The sequence below is a fragment of the Lampetra fluviatilis genome, chromosome 14, assembly GCF_964198595.1.
Source record: "Lampetra fluviatilis chromosome 14, kcLamFluv1.1, whole genome shotgun sequence".
Taxonomy (NCBI): domain Eukaryota; kingdom Metazoa; phylum Chordata; class Hyperoartia; order Petromyzontiformes; family Petromyzontidae; genus Lampetra; species Lampetra fluviatilis.
Window position 1 is genome coordinate 1822208 of NC_136288.1, and position 20627 is coordinate 1842834.

Consider the following 20627-nt stretch of genomic DNA (forward strand, 5'->3'; position numbering starts at 1 on the left):
ATTTGATCGTATTTTCTATGAATTATACGTACAGTACAATGTCACATATCTGACGTCACCACATCTGCCCAGATCAATTAAACGTCCACACCCAGTGAACTATTTGCGCATGATGGTGTAACTAATATTATTAAACAAACGACCTCACAGACAGGAACGCAATCTTAACCTCGTGTACGCTTCAGTTCTATTGCACGGCGAATAGTGATAATAATAATGATGATGGTGATGATGTTGTCCCCGTGCTCAGGCAGTGTGAGCTGTGTTTTGTCCGGTAGCCTGTGTGTGTGCACGTGCTGCTGCCAATCTCTCTCGATGTTCACATTTCCCATTTTTCACATGCCCACCTGTATCTCAGTCCCACGGGAAGTCGGGTAGGTGACCTTATACCGTAATTTGCATACGTCATTAAAGCCTCCCTACTTTTTTAATTGGGGCATTGCCTTCACGTGGCGACACAAATGAAGAACCTTGAAAAACCTGAGATGCTGTACCGTGGAGGATAACTCACATCAGTCGCACCACAGTCCTCAGTGAGACAAAATGTGTTCCCTTCACCACCCCACATTGACCAGCCTGGTGAAGTATGGTTCAACAATGCCCATGACCGACTACGCACTTAAAACCAAAGCCCCCAGTCTCAAGCAGCTCTGGATCCACCAGCCATGGCATTGGCTGGGTAGGTGAAGGAGCAGGGGATGATAGGAATCCACTGGGCAAGAACCACACACAGCCTTTCTGGATTGCAACATTGCTACGTTACACACACAGACCCTGCCGGTGAATCGGATACAGAATTGGGAGCATTATTTGAAGAATACTCAATCTTCTGACATTAGAAGCCGACTGGAACTCTGTGCTTTTACATCTACATTGCAAACTCATTTATTAAGGACTGTTACTTGTGCAGAGTTTTGTTGTCCCTCTCCTGCACCTCTGATTAGCATGGTTGTCTAAAAGTTCGACGTACATACAGGTTTCTCTCGTTGTATGCGGTAGCTGCATTCCAGAAAAGGGCGCACAAAGCGAAACATACAGTCCACACAGTCCCACGTCCGACAGCATCGCCGCATATGAGTGAATTCAAACCGCATATTGCGAATTTTGGCTTTAAATAGGTTAGTCACATTTACGCGAAATCGCACAAACCGAACCTGCATAAAGCTGAGTGAAACTTGTACATATAAGACACAGTAAAGAAGATAACTCCATACATTTAAATATTGGCATCTCGTGTGCAGGAACTGTGATGGGCTGTGGCATGGCAATCCTGTGTGAAATATGGTGACGGTTTGGGAAAGCCTTCGTGCAGCAGTGGATCAGCCATGGCTGATGATGAGGCCCATTGCGTAGACTTCGATGGGGTTCACTGCTCCTGAGCTCACAACATACGCCCCCCCCTCCCCGCCTGTTCAGTTGTACACTTGTCTGAAATGACAAACATTGACAGGTCACGGGGAGAGATGTCTGGGGTGAAGGGAGGCCATGGATTGAGCTTCAAGGGGGTGGTGAGCAGTGAGTGAAGATGCTGGCAAAGGAGCAGGTCAGCACAGTTTAGCCAGTCATATGTTAAATGTCACCATTTACATAAGGGGTGGTATGGGGACAGATCGAGTGATCTTTAACAGAGAACACTGTGCCGTTTGACATATCGTTTTATAATTTGCATTTTAATCAATTCGCTGCCAATACAAATATCGGTTTGAAAGTTAAATGTTGCTCACGTTGAAAGCTGATATGTTTATAACCACCGTTCAGATGAACCAACACAGTGCAGGAAAATGCAAACTTTGCTGAGACCACAGTCGATTGGATTGTTGGCCAGATCTGAAACCTGTCTTACCACTGAGCCTTTATTTAAATACACACCACTGCGGCCCCATTGTATTCACAAGCCGAATGCACTTTTAAATTACCACAGCAATAAAGGTCACTGGTATATGCACCTACCTTAAACTTGTTTAACTTGTAAGGGTGTGTTGAGAATACAAAAAAGAGAATGTGTAATAACTGATGAAAATGAAATAAACATTGATTGAATAATTTTAACCTATCTACATGATTTTACCGAAATACTTTACCGAAAGACCCAAAGAATAGGAATTCCTGCAGTCACGAAAGCTTTAAGTCAGGTTTTAACGTGTAATAAATTGCCAATTTAAAGGCATTTAGGAAACAGTAACATTTATCATTCGTTTTCCTTGTAGTTAAATGCAAATGGTTAAATATTTGTTTTACTGCAAAAAAAAGCGGACAGTATTCCAATGTAACATATCTCTCCCATCACATAAAACATTTACGTCTTTTATTTTACACATCCCATCGGCCTCTCGACCTTCTGGGAGTGCAACATTTCAGCAGCATTGGTTTCACTCAAGCAAAACTCTGGACCGGATTTAACATCCAGCGTCTCATCAGCAGAGCCAGGCTTGATCTATACAATGATTCAACACATGCAAAACTCTGGACCGGTTTTGAAGTGCATTGTCTCATTCGCAGTCAGACTTGCTTGAAGCAATGCTGGTGAACTGCCAGATGTCTATAGCCAAAAACCCTCTCTGTTTGATATGGGTCCTAGTTTGACGCAACACTATACACGTAATACGTTATATAAAATTATCGTTAGGACTGTTGCGGAGAAGATAAGTAATTAAATAAGCAGACAACACACCTCATTTACACAGTTGTACCTCAACATGAGTAAGACGTTGTATTTTAACTCATTCAAGCTAAAGAATGGCTCTTCCACGTTTGCAAATTACTTTTATAAATTCTAAATATAACACCGATGATGACTCAATGGCATGCCAGCACAATGTAAACACATTCCTTTTTATTCAAGTTAATTGTAGAATAATCTTGATAATTATTAATATACGTTAATAAACACATTTATACTTAAATTAACAGATTATAAAATTTATACAAATTTTATTTCTAAACGAATTAAAATAAATGTATGTTTGTTTCAGATTTATTTAGATATGTTTGAGTTAATTGCGTGTACTAAAACCGTACGTTAGACTTTGACCTGATGACTTAACAATGTGGTCATTTTTTGTGATTTCAATTCACTCTATCATTCGAGTAAGTGCTGCTTATTCAATTAAAACGCGTTTGTAAAATTGACAAGACAGATGAATATACATACATTCTTCCTTAAGAGCCATATCCTACTCGTGAAATAGATACGCACATGCAAATATGTCCTTTATATTTCAACAAATAATTGCATTTCGGATGCAGTGAATGGGATTTTAATTTGAAATCAACTACACGTGATGGATGCTATCCAATCATAGACAGTCACTGCAAAAAATGCACAGATCCGAGTAGACACGATGCCACTAGCAGCCGTTAAAGATATATAATTCTGCCATTTCATATTTTAATTTGAATAAGCCGAGTTATTTCTTCAGCTTAATGCATACGCAAGGTTTAGAGACATCGTTCAAACTACGAGGAAAAAGTGTGGGCTTGGGCAGGACCTCGTCGCTAGAAGGAATTGATGGTCGATGAGCAAGAATCATGACGGAGTGGCAGTCAAGGCATGGAATGAGTTGAGGTCATTTACTTGCGGTGAAATTAAATGGCAGGGCCCCTTTTTTTTAATGCAACGAAAACACACGGCAATTGATCGTCTCATTTGCCATCGACTGCACCTCGTGTTTGCTGACATCGGATCTGGGCTTTCGAGACGACAGGTCACATTGCGGCACGATTAAAAGAGCACGGCGATGGGTCGTGCTCTTTAAATCTGCACGCGATCATGAGCCACTTCGTTGAGCTATCATTTGTGGCCCGGTCGCTTCTGAAAAATAGGTTAATACCTCAGTGGGCTTTGCCTGGTAAGATAAGATTAGTCTTATTTGTAGATTTTTAAGTGAATCGTTTACCCTTCCTATACTTTGTACTCCTATCGTGTCTTTGTATTTGTTCGCTATTGTTACATTCTGACACCGTGCCTCTACAGATTCCTCCTGCAGTATAAATGCATATTCTGAATCTAATGAGGACGAGTGGCCTCCCTGTTTGTCTCGAGGGCAGGTGTCGGCGGGGCAGGTGGGTGGCACGCCAGGCAGGGAGCGGCTACTGGCTTGGGCGCGGCTGGTCGCAAAGGATGTCCCCGGGCTGTCGTGCCACAACTTCTCGAGCAGCTGGAGGGACGGGCGGCTGCTCTGCGCCATCGTCCACGCGCACAGGTGTGACCCCTCGCGGGACTCTTCAAAACATCCCGGTGTTGGTGAAACCCACTCTTTATCCACCACTGGCATTATCGGCAACTTCTAAACTATTTTTTTTATTTTAGCAGGTAAGGCCCACTGAGCTATACTGCTTAGATTTTTTTCAGCAGCGGCTTAGCCAAAGATGAAAGGCCAATTGTCTTCTTTCGTATGGCTGATGTAGCTGCAGAGCAGCAACCACAATTTCACATTTAAGGTGGTCAAGTCAGACAACCGCGTCAGGAGCAGCGGAGTGTCTCGCTGTGATGTCTCCTTCGTCTTTGTGGGCATTGCATCGTTATACTTCGTATGGTCTGTTCTGGATGACCACAGTCGCACACTGGAGAGCCCAGTAGCCCCATGAAGTGGTTTATGGAAATTCATAGCAGCCAAAGTCTCGAAACGCATGTTTATAAACGTTTAGGGAAAACTGGAGGACCCGGAGAAAAATCCACGCGACCACGGGGAGAAAATGCACACTTGCAAAGCCAGTGGGGGGGGGTGGGAGGTGGGGTGGCATGTGCCCCCCCCAATGATCCGATTGAAATCCCTAATTTCGATCGGATTATTGGGGTTTATTAGTAATAAATCGGCATTTTGCGACCCCCACTGCAGTTGTGTAGCATATTATTACGTGCCAGGGCCTCTATGAGATGATAGGCAATAAGTAATGGCAAGGCAGTTATAAGTGACTTACAGAATTGTACGCAGTTGCGTATTCAGTTCATGACTTCCCTGAAGGCATTCACCTTCAGCGAGCGCGATGCCGATCACATGCGGTTCGAATTCGACCCTCGATCGATGGCTGGGCCATCGCCGCACACGCGTCGAATAAAAAGCAAGGGACGAGTCCATACTTACTAACAACTCCTCTATCATGTTTCATTGCTAGAGGGGTTGCCCCCCTATCTGAAAATCCTGGCTCCGCCACTGAACATGCAAACTTCAAATATACAGGCATCAGGGTCAGGATTGAACCCACGACCTCCTGTATACCAGGCGAGGTAGCTAACATATCGCCACCATGGTGCCCCCAACTTCCATGGCAAGTGTAGAAGAGTAGGCCAAACACATGCATAGTTGCTCACTCAAGCTCCTTCTATTGGGAGGTGTTTGCACCAGCAGTGGCATAAGTAAGTAATTGCAGGCCTGCACCCATTTATTATATGTGGCCCTTAATCGATCGGAAATACATCCCTGTGTTTTGTTGCAGATGAGAGGATTCACGTGAGAATGTCTTCTGATTGTGTTTCTACCTCACTTAAGTTGTTGTAGTGGGTGATAAATTCATCTTCCAGCCTGCGTGACCTCACAGATAAATGAGTTACGAGGAAGAAAACCTGGAATCCATTTCATTGCGATGATGTTATTCAAAACAAATTGCAATCCAATTGTATTTGCCATCTCAGCAAGCAGTGTTCTTTTTAAAATTGTGATTATAATTGACCCCATGTCCGCCTGGAAGTGGCGGTATATTCGTCCCATTCACATTTATTCCCCGGTGACGGTGTAGGTCAGAGGAGGTATTTTTTGTGTGGAGAGACACAAATAATATTATCTGCCAGTAGTGGCTCCCCACACCCTCCCCACATTAACAACGGCATGAGAAGAAAAAATTGCCGTACTCCCAAATCCTTGGGTGCATTTTGAGGTGTTGTACTAATTTACCTCAGTGGGGGCAGTGCTGGGACACACAAACGTCCAAAAAATAACAATAAACTCCTTAAATAAAGTTATTTTTAAAACAACGGTTTTATTAACAACTTCGTTTAACTCACGGTCTTCGAGAAGTACGTCAATGGCGCCTGAGACACGCGGCGCCTGCGTTTTGTGTAAGCCGATTCCACAGTTTATGGACCGCGGCATTTTTGAGCTACACAAAAATAAATAATTAATAAGCCGTCCATACAAAAATTGTAATTGCTTGAAAGGAGGCAATTTAATTGACGAATTGATGCCGATTTTCATACAGGCATAAATTGTCACCGGATCTGAGTACGCGTGCAAAATTTGGAATTGATTGTACAACAGGAAGTAGACTAACTTTTGATGACAAGATTTGACCACGACAAACACAAGTGAAGTTAAATAAAAGCGTTGAAAAACCCCGCAGCTGTGTCATACATGTCTGCTGCCATCATAACGAAGACGAAGATCCCCCGTATAGCCTTCAACGACTTTTGGGGAAAGTGCTGTTAGCCAGCACCTACGAAGGCCGGCACAGCACACGACGGGGTGGGTGGCCAGCACCACACCTGGCCACCTTTGTGTCCATAGTGGCGATGTTTACACACCGCACCAGGTACTCATTTTAAGTTGAGTCGACCTCGGGAATGCCCAAGACCATCATAACAAGCACTGCATTGAAACCATATGCACAGGGTGATTCATCTACAGATACCTCACTGATTTCGAAATGCGCTCTTGCTTTCTTTTAAACGGGTCTTTGAATAGTATTACAGCGTTGGCTTTGTTGGACAAGGTGTATCCGGAGACTGTTAAAACATTGAATGCGTGTATATTGTTTGGCAGGGAGACATTTAGAGCCTTTGAATTCAAATGTAGTTTTCTCTGTAATGTATTCTAATTATGTTAGTGGGGTATCTATACATGGGTCTCCCTGTATACTCATGCTGTCAGCAGAAGCCCCTCCGATTAGCATGGTTGGCTACATACGGTGCGAAAGAAATTCAACAAACATACATTGCAATGCAGCAGATTGTGAATTTTACAGGGTGGGCCAAAAGTCATGACATTTATTTCAACAAATCACAAAGGGTTATTTGATTTATTTCAACAAATGTTTACTTTCATTAACATGAATCCATGCACGAATTCTCTTTTCATATGGATTTAGGACTTTTTTTTAATTACAGGTGTAATCTTTGAGCATTCATTAATTGTTTTTAATTTGAATTAATTCAGGGTTCTTGGTCAAGTTTAGCAAACGACGGATTGGAGGTGACCCCACAAGAAGAATAAAAATAGATAATGATGATACTTATAGATAAAATATCAACTTAAAGATTGAAACATTAAAATGTTTAAATGCCAGTGTTCAAATACATCAAATCACCCTATGTGTCCTGACTTTTGGACCACCCAATAGTTTAGGGGACAGGCTTTTACAGCAGAGAATATCTACTTCCATGCCATCTCGGTTCCTCACACGTCATTTAGCCTAAGAACATTTCATTATTTAGTTTAATAGCTTTTAAATGTGGATCCTGAGCTTTTGTTCACGTCGCTTGACAGCGGTAAATGTAGATAGATGAAGAAATAAACAGGAAAGTAAGTTAACGATTCTACATATGTGCAGGTGTTTGCGATTGTGCTGTGCCACGTATTTTTAGGCTGTACCGCGTGTTCGGCGGCATATTCCGCACCTCCGATTAGCAAGGTTGGCTACATACGCGAAAGAAGTTCAGCAGACATGCATATTCGACATTTTCTCTCCACGTGCTGAGCAAGTGAAAAAGCTCCAAGCACTTGGTAGCGATATATACAACCCGACGACACATTGGAGGGCTTGATGTTTACAGAGGTAATATATCGGAGGACATATACGGACAGACGCACATAAAACGCACGTACTTTAACCGAGATCTGTGAAGATGCCGTGTGCATTTATCCCTTGAGTGTTGACAGCAGCCAGTGAGTGAGTGGTGGCATCGGGCATTGCAAAGTGAAGTCAATTGCAGAGATGTGATCCGTGACATGTATGATCACACCCCTTGCCAATTAAAATGGGGTTGCCGGCGGTTTACCCGTCCCAGTTCTGTCTCATACATATCTTTTTTTAGTTCATAGGACCGCGTTGAAGTACACATTGTTTTTTTTATGAGCGATTGAATGCCGCGTGCCCAACGACCTTCACATTTAAGTAAGCGAGGTGTGTCTTCCCGGAGGGAGAAAAAAAAAATCCATTTATGTGCTCCAAAATAACGATGTCAGTGCAGCGATTAAACTTATACGGTGGTTCTGCCCAAAGCAAAGTTGCCAAGCCAAATCGTTGGTAGAATGCAGTCTTCTAAACACATACCTTCACCGTTCGCAGCGCTTTCCTTTAATTATCCTTTGACAATTTTTATCACTTGTTTATGGCATGCGCCTTCTGTTTTCGCTGGTTTTTAAAATATTTTTTTCGCCTGTGAATTTACCTCATTTTGTTCTAATTAACGCGATACAGACATATACGGAATGTGCTCACGTACGTTTCAGTCTGTTTTCCTACGATAGAATGACCGTGCATGCTATATTTAAACCACCTTGGGCCTCTTCCATTCATTGTGTGTACATAACTCGCATATTTCATGTACGTCTCACGGTTGTAAAATTTGCTAATGACAATAAGTCACGCCCCACCTACTGAAATAGTACACGCGTCTGTTGACAGTGAGACCGCAATAAGCCTCTGAGGTCTCTGAGTATAGATGGAAATACCACATTAAATGGTTGTGAAAAGGTGGGGTGGATACCCAGACTTTACCTCACCGTGACCCTTTTGCTGGCAAACTAATTTGAACCACACACACACACGTTGCTGTAGGAACTATAGGTAGTTGTACAAGATTTGAAGTGTCTTGAGGACTCAGGATGCAGATCACTGAGCCGGCAACCACTGAGATTGTGGGCCTCAGTCCGGATTTCATCCTCATAGCTGTGGTGAGTTGATGGTGTCGGCCCAGTCGGTGATGAGTGGAGAACAAAACATCATCACCTAAAATGTAGGTTTTTACTTCATTTTTTTGGTTCTTTCGGTAAAGTCACGTAGAAGGGAAATAATAAAATAATAGAAATAAAACATAATAACATACAATTCTCACGACGTTTCGGCCACAACGCAAGCAGCCATCCTCAGGTGAAGAACAGGGCTGTTGGAAAGACAGCATCTGAATGACTTTCCGACACGTCGTGAGAATTGTATTTAATTGTTTTATTTTTATTATGTTATTTCCCTTCTACGTGACTTTACCGAAAGAACCAAGAAAATGAATCCCTGCAGTCACGAAAGCTTTAAATCGAAATTTTACTTCATTGTTACTAAATTCCAACCAGTGTATCAGTTCGTCACGTGGCAAAAGCATTCTTTGTGTAGCCGGGTGTGTGGGAGAGTGTGCGGCCCCTCATGTGAAGGGATACCTTAACAAGTTCCGCGATATCCGCTGCAGTGCACCATTCTCTAGTGGGGGTCATGCATCTCTGTGTGAGACTTCCATATCGACTCCTCATTCCATGGCACGGTGTTGATATGCCATTTGTAGTTATGATCACTCAATCGCATTACATCCAATTCGCACTATGAAAACACGCGTTATAGGAGATCGCGTTGTAGTCATTTGGACTCCCCACCCCCCCTCCCGTATCGTGTCACCGGCTTAAACGTTGCGATTGTCCGCGCAGGCCGGGTCTCGTGGACCTGGAGGAGGTCCGGCGCCGGGGCGCGCGGCAAAACCTGGAGGAGGCCCTCTCGCTCGCGGAGTCGGAGCTCGGCGTGCCGCGGCTGCTCGACCCGGAAGGTTTGTGCGGCGACGTGGTCGGTGGCCGTACGCCGACGAGAATGCCTCTGAAGCCGCAGGACGAGCGGCTCTCGTCTGATTGAGCGGTGTCGGGGTGGCACAGCCTGGTCTGGGCTTGCACATAATTGGAAAACAAACGTTGACAGGAATAAAAAAAACGTGGCCAAGCCCCGTCTTGAATGGCATCACTGTGTTTGGCATTGCACGTTCGTGGCCTCACTGCGTTGGTATTGTCTTGTGTAATACGGTAGTAACGTCTCACATGTTAAACTGATGTCACACTGAACATGTGTTTTTACATATTTTTGTTTTGTGTGAGTGGCAATTATTACTGCCCCGTTTTAACATACGTGGCATCACTCACATAGTCTTAAATTCTATTGATGTAGCAGTGATGTCACTATTGTGCAATAATGAAATGCTTGACTGCAACTTCAAAGTCCATCTTCTTAAAACACAATCTTCGTGCATGTGTAGGACAGTGTGGGACACAACATCTGGAGAATAAATATATCCATATAATATTTAACATATATATATGCTCTGTTTTGTACCTTCCTTTCAATGGCAACACATGCGCAATACAACCGTATGCCCCGTTTTGTCTGTGTGCAGATGTGGACGTGGACGCCCCTGATGAGAAATCCATCATCACATACGTCTCCGCGCTGCACAATGCCCTCCACAAGCAAGGCGGGCAGAGCCGTGTCGCCCTGGTACCTGTGCACGGATATTTTTCACTCCTCCCACCACGAGGGTTCGATTTATTTCGTGAATGGGTTTTAAGGGATCATTTGAATTCCGCACACGTATCGTGTACGGCTCGCAGTCGTAAGGTTGTGAGTTCAAATCCGGATGGCGTCATTCGTACTGCGTTACGTCATTGGCTCTCTGAATATTGCAGTTTAACTGTGACTCGAATCTGGTGTCTTTATTTCACACAGAGAGTAGTTTAAAAAACTAAACTAAAAATACGTTTTTATTACCATGTAAGGCCCACTGAGCTTTATAGCTCTTTATCAGAAGTTATCTGGCCACAATTGATACCTCAACGAAATGGCTTATCGCATGGTAAATGTATAGCAGCCAAATACTCTAAATGCGTGATGTTGATTCTAAATGTGGAAGGAAAAACTGGAGGACCCGGAGGAAAAATCCTTGCGACCACGGGGAAAACATGCACACTCCAAATATACAGGCGTCAGGGTCGGGATCGGACCCACGCGAGGCAGTTATCATCTCGCCACCGTGGCACCCCACATAGAGGTTACGGGTATCTGAGCAAGGAAGCAGTGTTTCCAGCAGCAGATAGTAGCAGCAGCCTTATCACAAACAGGGAATTAATTATTAAGGATGCGACCAAAGGTTCCCGCCGTTGATCGTCGATTGTTGGGGCTGTGACGAGGATGTGAATGAGGATGCAGACGAGTTCTGGAGACTGGCTGCCTCCCTGCGAGTCTGGATTGAGGAGCGTACCATCACCCTGCAAAGCAGAACCTTCCCGTACAGCATCGACAAGCTGATGGTGAGCGACGCAGACGCCCGGCTGCATATGTTTGAATTGGACGATGCTGGACTATTTCTGTCAAAATAATAGTTGCGCGGGTAGTTGAGGTTATCTTTTTTTCTTTCCTGTGCAATTGTGTCGAGCCTCCAAAGGGGAAGAGTATTCAGGTTCTGAATGTGTCATTGTGGGTGTATATTTGGGGGGAGGTAGTTTAGACAGGGGGGGTGTGTAGCGGTTAGCGCACTGCGCTACAAACCTAGTGACCCAAGTTCGATTCCCGCTCATGGCCAACACCAGTGACAATTATCTGAACTGGTCCTGGGCCTCAGATGAGTATCTGGTGTGATGTGTAAATATTTCTACTTGAGAAACAAAGGTGGCCGGGCGTGGTGCTGGCCACCCACCCCATTGTGTGCCGTGGTGGCCTTCATAGGTGCTCGCTAACAACACTCGCCCCAACAGTCTATACGGGGAAGGGGGAGTGGGGGGGGATCTTTCTCTTTGTCTTTAAACTTTGAAAAAATCTGGACTATCATAGTAACATTGACAAACAGTGCGCAAGTCTTCCAGTCAGCCTCCGATACCCTGCTGTGCCGCTCTGGTGCGACTTCCTGGCGGTCCCCCTTGCACTGTGCATGGAGGGAGTGGTGGCAGCCGTGTGAATATCCTGAGCTTGGATATTCAAACTCCCGTCAGGACCCCCGCTGATCTCCGTAACTTCACTCACTTGAAGTGGCAGTGCCACTCGCATTGTTGAGCGGCATAGAGATTCATCCACTGCACCGGGATTGCACCAAGAAAAATATTACAACATCAAAATAATCGTCATAGTCGTTGTGGAGAATATAAGGAACATATAAATAAGGAGACAATACACCTCATTCACATCTCTGTTTCTCCACGTTAAAACAAATGTAAACGTTTTTAAACATCCCATAATCTCAGCAGAATTGGTTCAATGTGAGCAAAACTCTGAACCGGTTTTGACATTGACTGTTTCATCAGCAGAGTGAGGCTTGCGTCAACCAATGCTGATGAACTGCCTATCTGTTAGACACGGGTCTTTGTTCAACACAAAACGATATAATACATAACACAGAATAAGAATTAACTGTGGAGAATACAAGTGACAAAATAATTCAGCAGCCAATACACATCCTTCCCATATTTAGCCCTCCATGTAAAAAATTAAGGATATTTTACACTTGCTCACTATCGGCCACGTGGGATTCTGGGAGTGAATTCATAATTTCAGCGGCATTGGTTCAACACAAGCAAACCCTGGACCCGTTTGGATATTCATTGTCTCACAAGCATGCTTGCTTGAAGCAACGCTGGTGAACTGCCAGATGTTCATTGGACCAACATTTTAAGGTGCAAACCTCACATTGCTGAATTGAAAGGATGCCCTCTGCATTGTTACAAAGCCGATGGCAGGATAATCACATTGGGATCCTTTGTCCGTAATTTGTGAGATACATTTCCACCCGTTGTGCCCACAGGTGATGCAGAAGGAACACGCTCTCATGAAAAACTCAGAGTTTCCAAAGAAGAAAGCCGAACTGCTGCAGCTGGAGGAGGTGTACAAGTCAATGGAGGTACATTGTGTTCACTTGCGCTTGACACCAGATGCATGAAATAATATTTGCCTGCCTGTGTGGCTACCTTCCCCAGAGAATTACATCACACGAATTACTTTTAGAACACCAACGTGGAAACATATATATATTTTTCCCTTGGGCAGTAAACTCCCACTACCGACACACTTCACATTTGATCCTCTAAAAAAAATATTAAGAGCAGATTAAGGCAGATCCACCACCCCCCCTAGACCAGAGGGGTGTCCACCACTACCCCACTCACCAGAGAGGTGTCCACCACCACCCCCACTCACCAGAGCGGTGTCCACCACCACCCCCACTCACCAGAGGAGTGTCCACCACCACCCCACTCACCAGAGCGGTGTCCACCACCACCCCACTCACCAGAGCGGTGTCCACCACCACCCCCACTCACCAGAGCGGTGTCCACCACCACCCCACTCACCAGAGCGGTGTCCACCACCACCCCCACTCACCAGAGCGGTGTTCACCACCACCCCACTCACCAGAGCGGTGTCCACCACCACCCCACTCACCAGAGCGGTGTCCACCACCACCCCACTCACCAGAGGAGTGTCCACCACCACCCCACACATCAGAGAGGCATCAACCACCCCCATACAGCATTCATGAAGACAGAAAGCCCTTCTCTCCGCATACAATGCAATGAAACCCCTTGTTTATTGGGCTTTTTTTACAGTGACAGTTTATCACGTGTTAATATCGCGTGTTTATGTCACATGTTTACATCACACGCTTGGGGCAGTGACATGGCCTAGCAGTAGCGCGTTCGCCAAGTTTTGCAGAAGTTAACGGTTTGAACCCAGCGCCCGCCGTGATTATCACAACACGTGTAATCTGCGTGTATGTTGAACTTCTTTCGCGCCGTACTTAGCTAACCATGCCAATCGGAGGTGCAAGATAATAACCATAGCAATATACAGTGGTATCCCGGAGATCGAACTTAATTCGTTCCAGAAGGCCATTCGAACACCGATTTGTTCGAACACCGAATTAATTTTCCCCATAAGAATTAATGTAAATGACATTAATTGGTTCCAGACACAATAAATATCTCATTATAAAGCACTTTTACACGGAGTTTATAGTAATTATATGCATAAAATCATACAAAAAAACAAGAAAAACAATAAATAAATGGAATAAATGAAATAAATTAACATTGAACTTCACTTTACCTGTAGTAAGGAGAGTTGATGGCTTGAGATGAAGGTGGTGAGGAGGAGGAGGTGGTAAAACCTTTGTCTGGGCAAGCGTCATGCACGATGGCCATAGGCGTCTTTCAAGTCGCGATTGCCCGTTCGACCTCCGAATTTCGTTCGGTTTCCGGGGCAATTTTTTTTCGTAAATATCGTTCGAACACCGATTTGTTTGAGTTCTGGTGCGTTCGATCTCCGAGGTTCTACTGTACTGCACAATGGACGTAAACGATCCCCTGACGTCATTAGCAAGAGGAGGCCATAGTCTGCCAGTGTCAGGGTTCAAACATGCCACATTTGATCGTTACCCGCAAATTACTCAATTTGTATTTTTCGTATAAATCATCGCCCCGCTACTGGCAGACGAATGTCCCAGGTCATTCTTGCAAACGAGGCGTTGCTGGTCTGTTGAGTTCTCACCTAGTTAAACACATGTCACTCGTTTAGATTGTTCCTCATGGGTTCTTTGTTGTTTTTTAAAGGTTTGTTCACCCAATTAGCCTTACTGAATGTGACACTAAAATGTCATTTGATAAAACATAAACATTTGATTCTCACACAGTAGAGTCGATGCATGTAGCATCATGAGCACAATAATCTATTTTAATTAATAAATGTATGCATTGTTCCATGCCCATTTTTTACCCCACAAAATCTGTTTGCATCAGACATTACATCGACTTAAAAAAGGTTGCAGTAATCTGTTGTACCTTTATATCAGTTGTCGGTTTGGTCTCTCGACACGGCAGTTTAAACAATGGGCAATCTTCTTAACTCTCCCCACCTCTGCCCACCCAGCTGTACAAATGGGATAGCCACAGTTAGTTCATTGGCAAGTTGTGTGTGGTGGGGTAAAGTGGAATCAAGTACTTCCACCTCTTTTAAGATCTGTGGCTAACGTGAAAGAGTAGGCAAAATACTCTCAAGAGTGGCTCCTCCTATCAGATGCCCTTCCGCCAGCAGTGACATGCGCAAGCAATTTCAGGGGCCGCGCCTTTACCTTTTTAAGCCATATTTTCTATATGATAAGGTATAAGCATGCCGCACAGTGTTTCTCAATACCCACGTTGTGTTTGGTTTTGTGTGGAAACGTGGACTACTGGACATCTGCCGGCCACTTTGCAGCCGCAGCTCAGCAATGACGGGCATGAGGCCTGCCGGCCCGACGAACTCCATGAAGCCTGGAGTGGCCTGCTCAACGCGTCCGCCAACTACGAAGACGCCATCGTCACCGAGGTTCAAAGGTGAGTCCTGGCAAAACGTGGATCACACCCCCGATTAGCACGGATGGCTACGTACGGTGCGAAAGAAGTTCAACATATATGCTTACATGAACACGCCGGAAACAGCTGCAGGGTGAACATGTTGACTATAGGAGGCAGTACAAGCAAGCACGTTACTGGGTCTGGCTGTCCATAGTTGGAGTGATGTTCCCTTGTTTGTAAGGGTTTTCTCTGAGGGCTCATTTTCTGCCCATGTCATAAAGTACTAAGAACAGAAATTGGACAAGCATCTTGAACAGCAACCTCCTGGACACGAAAGTGTTTGAAACTCCGTGAAACTTTTTTAATGACAGATTTCCATAGAACACTTGAGACCAATTTGAGCTGGTTTGATTGGACTCATTTCTCGCAGAACTTTAGTAGAACAGAGCTTGAGTTGCCCAAAAAAAGTGAATTTCCTTGGTTTTCAGTTACGTGGGTTATCGCGTGAGTTGGGCAAGGTTTTTTTTGCCAAAAATCTGAGTCGAACTTTTACAGAAATGCTTCGCGAATTTGCAGCCAACTAAATTTAACAACAAAATCTCGAAATGCGCTGTTGAGATGTCAATTTGAGGCATGTGTCTCATAGAAACTAGGTTTGAATGTTTTTGTTGTTGCTATGTTACTGTCTTCCTCTTCACATTTTAGGCTTGGTAGATATTTTACCTTCATTGTAGAATTTTTTTATGTAGGTGGAATCAGATAGGGCCAGTTATCTGTGATACAACTGGGTGGCGCAGTAGCAAGTTTATATTCTGGTTCGGGAACAACACAGTCCTTCACTCCTCCAGGATTGATAAAACGAGTACAGTCTTTTCTCCTATAACGTGTGTTTTCATAACGCGAATTGGATATAACCCGATTGAGTGAATAGAGCTGAGTCGCGCGTGTAGGAATACGCGGTTTTACGGCTGCCTCGGCATAGTGTCACTCATGGCGGGATGCTGCTGGATGCTTTATATATGCTACCCCCGCGCGTTAGTATCTGTTGAGTCTCCGTATGCATCTCACGTGTTATCGCAGACTGTGCTTTACCCTATATTATATATTATTTATTACAACGCGATTTTTCTACAACGCGGTGTTCTTCAGGAACAAGCTGTAACTACGTTGTGAGTAGTCAGCAATGTTTGTACCATGTATAGTTTCTCCTGCTACAGGAAAGGGGAATTCCCGCCATTGCCCCAGAGCTGTAAGCAGGAGATGAGCAACACTCCCCACGCTGATTAGAACATTAAAACCACTTGAACTTGTTTCAGATTTCGATAGGCACCTCAGACCTGTCAACAGGTGGACCGCATTGTTGCGGTTGAACCCGATTCAAGAGCCGAATGGCTCACAGGGCTATACCTAATAAATGAACTTTGAACTTTGAACGGCAGTGGCGAGAGGAAAACATTGAGATTGTTGGTGCTGCAGGTTATGTGAACGCCTTCAAATGACCATGACATTGATCTATGAAAGCAAATGTGCATTCAGGACATTCTGCAAATACCGACGCCGTTCTGCTACCCAGCGTGCTTGTTTGAGCGGTTTTCGTGTCTATCTGAACCCTCCGTCACGTACGCCCAGTGTGCCCAGCAGGTCCTCTTTACGCAGCCTTTAGCTGTTCATGTCCAACTGAAACGCCAGCAGTGTTTGTTTAATCTGTGTTGCTGTCAAGAGGCACAACCTCAGCTGCATGTTTTACGTTTCATGCGTTACATGAGACTTTGTTTTTTACCCTGAAAAGATTCACCACCCCCCCCACACACCCCCCCCCCCCCCTGCAATCCCCGACCCCTCCCAGCGATGAGATGAATTGTGACGATTCGGGGGGTCACGATTTGAGAAGTGATTCTCTTTCGTCGCGTTTCTACCGTCTCGCCCGCATTGTTGTTTCACTTTCGTCGGCACGGTTTTGTTCAACGCATCAGTCGTATAAATGCACAATTTGAATGTCATATGCTTTCATGATATTAATTGAATCTCAAGCACGTAATAGTGTACAGGTGTACCTCGATTTGCACGGTAGTAGATGCGTTCCAAATAAGGGAACACAAAGCGTAACTGCACGAGATAGCTGCCTGGCAAGTAGCACGTACAATCCACACAGTACACACACAGTATACACACACTACACACAGTACACACACACAGTACATACACAGTACACACACACAGTACACACACAGTACACACACACTACACACAGTACACACACACACAGTACACACACAGTACACACACACAGTACACACACAGTACACACACACTAACCACAGTACACACACACTACACACACAGTACACACAGTACCCACACACTACACACACACACCACACACACAGTACACGCACAGTACCCACAGTACACACACAGTACCCACAGTGCACGCACAGTACACACAGTGTTACTCCACGTCCGACCGCATCGCTGCATGTAGAGCGAATTCAAACCCCGTAAAGAGAATTTTGGGTAGTAATAAGTTGGTTAGCGTGCGTATATGCGACATCGCGTAAGCCGAACGCTCGTAAAGCGAGGGAAACTTGTTCATGCATCGTGATCTTAAAAATCCATTTTAACCGATTAATACATCTGTGCATTCATATTGGCCTCATTTTTACCCACCATATCTGCATTTGTTTGGCAATTTCATAGACCTAAACAATGTTACATTTGTGGCTGCACCTTCATATGAGGATGCTACTGTAGTGTGGTGGTCAGCGCACTGGACGTGCGATCCAGAGGTTGCAGGCTTGAGCTCCCCTTGCGGCAATTTAAACTCTGGGAAACTTTTTTTTTAAATCCCTTAAATTTACTATCTGCGTAGAAGAGTAGGCCAAATACCCTCCAGAGCACCGATGGCTACCAGGCGCATGCTGGCTCTTTAATACACCACGTGCGGGCTCTATCAAAGGGGCATAGCGCAGAACGTGCTATCACAGTAGCAAAGAAACATGAATGTCACCCGTGCTGTGACGAAAACTGTCAATATATTTACACGTGTGTAGATCCACTTGGCTCTTTGCAGAACTCTTGGGTGCTGTTTGGCTCTTGGTCTGATACAGGTTGGCGGGCCCCGTTCTCGAGTTCCCGTTCGTGTGGCGTGAGCAAGTGATTGCGGGGCTGCACCTTTGCCTCGTCTTTCACGCCGCGCGTTAACGGATGAGCGTCGCAGCAAGGGGGTTTTTCTCAATCTCAGCTTTCGACAGCGTTCTACCGTTGCCTGCACCCTCTTTTCTCAGGAGACAAATCGCCCTGAAACGCTTAGCCTCCCATGGCCCCGTTGCTCCGCTACGTTTCTCGTTGCCAACGCAGCGGAGCTGCTGCTAATTTAAGCAGCGGTTGATGCGGCCGGACGTCAGTGAACAGCCTCATCAAAGTGTGCCCCCCCCGCCCCGTGTGGACTGTAAGGGGGGGGTTTTCACGTACAGGTACGGTACCGTGGGTTGCGTGTCTTGAGAACAATGGCACAGCCTCTTGGGGTGCCCTCTGAATGCCCATTGCAGGTGTCCAGTGGCCGCCATCCCTTTGTGTGCTGTTAAGTCACGCACTCGAGCTGGGTGTGGTGGGGCCCCGATCTTTCTCTCTCTGTGTGTGCACTGCTCAGAGGATGCCGGCACACTGCCCACTCAGCTCAGACATTCATGAAACTCCCTCTGCTCAGTGATGGGAAGGAACCTGGGATTTTTTTAACACACATCCCATACTCGGGTCAAAAGCTTTAACGCATGAGCTCTGTCCGTCCGTCTGTCTGCCCGCCTGTAACAGGGGGTCGTGATGGCTGGAGTAACGACGATTCAATGTGATTACAACTTTCGCAGAAAATTTCGCAGAAAGTTGTGCTGCGATTAGGGACCACATCGATCAAAGCGGGTTGCACTTTCATCAATTTGGCCTTTGCGCGGCTTGGAAGGCATTGCTATTGTTGCTAATCAAACACTCTTTGGTTCTTTCGGTAAAGTCACGTAGGTAGAAATAAAACTAAATAAATCACGGCTAATCAAATACTTCCAAACACAAATGCTTACAGAATCGATTCCTCCTTGATTCGGTAAACATTTCACTGTTGTAGTTCGTCGATAAGGGCGTGTGTGTGTTTTTTTCTCTCTCTCAAATGTTGGTATGTTTTTTTTCGTAACGTATCTACCCTGTACCTGTCTCCAATAACAGCCACAGTCATTTTGCCCAAGGGATAGGCGCGTCAGCTGTCAACTGCGCATTTCGATTGCTCCAAGCGCGCGCGATTGGCCGGATTGGTGGGTCTATGTTCTCACGCGTACATTTGAACCAATGACACGGCTCACCCGCCAAGGTTAGTTGGCAAAACAGTGTAGAGCGTGCCGGACCGCAAGAAGAAAATACTGTTCATGTTGTGGTAGCCTGCTTGTTAATTGTTGGGGAAGTTGGAGGGAGGGGTTGCATTCTCACATGAAGAGGGTGTTTATGCAAAATATGTTACTTTTACTGCACATTTATAAAACTACTTCATATATAGAAGTTAGTTTTATTTACAAACGAATGGTAATTGAGCGCACATACAAACGCACACTGACTTTTCTCAGCTCAAATTAACATTGGATTCACTTATTCACTCTCGTGCAGGACGATAAATGCACGCACTGCCATGCTAACGATCTCCAAGAAAGGTGAACCCAACGTGGGCACCTGTGAGCGTCACGTCGCTTCCAAAGGCATGTGTGCATGGTCCAGGCAGCGTGAACATATTGACCCTACGAGGAATCGTGATTCAGCTGTGCTTCTTTGGCTTTGGAATTCCACGATCCCTTGTCAGCCTTCTTGCCTTCATGCGTGTTCGTTCGCATGTTTCGCCACAAGTACGTGCGTGTGGTTAATGCAGACTTGATGCCTTGCAATAAAGGTATCTGTTTGGCGTTAGAACATCTTAACACCCGTTTTATTGCCAGAGAGGGTAAAACCTATCCTTATGTTTCATCATTTTGGATACTGCCAAAAAAAGGGTCCCATAGATTGGTATACAACGTGTTTCACTTTGGTGTTCCTGGTCCGCCCGCAGCAATGCCTTCTGGCAATCGTCTAATAATGCCATCGTTTTCGTTGTACAACTTCTAGCATCAAAGTGGCTGTATCACACATGCTTTGTACGCGATATTTTACTTATTTTTCTGTTGTTTTAAATCGTCACTGGCCCTTTTAACGTGAAATATAAAAATCGAAAAGTGCAACCGATTTGAGCAAGTGAGGTTAAATACTTTATTTATCAAAACACAGCCAATGGTATTCCACCTCGTGGTAGTATTCGAGTTTGTTTTCAACCATTTTTGTTCGTCA

At 45.0% G+C, this 20627-nt stretch overlaps 1 protein-coding gene across 4 annotated transcripts in view; it reads left to right on the plus strand.

Moving 5' to 3' along the window:
* LOC144935794 (plectin-like) overlaps positions 1–20627 on the plus strand; it is a 109023-nt gene that overhangs the window by 19323 nt on the left and 69073 nt on the right. For all 4 annotated transcript variants that reach the window (XM_078862545.1, XM_078862547.1, XM_078862546.1 and 1 more), the window contains exons 6-11: positions 4048–4202; positions 9627–9742; positions 10358–10458; positions 11148–11267; positions 12752–12847; positions 15196–15314. In XM_078862545.1, the coding sequence (XP_078718671.1) occupies positions 4048–4202; positions 9627–9742; positions 10358–10458; positions 11148–11267; positions 12752–12847; positions 15196–15314 (707 nt within the window). The remainder of the gene's footprint in view (positions 1–4047; positions 4203–9626; positions 9743–10357; positions 10459–11147; positions 11268–12751; positions 12848–15195; positions 15315–20627) is intronic.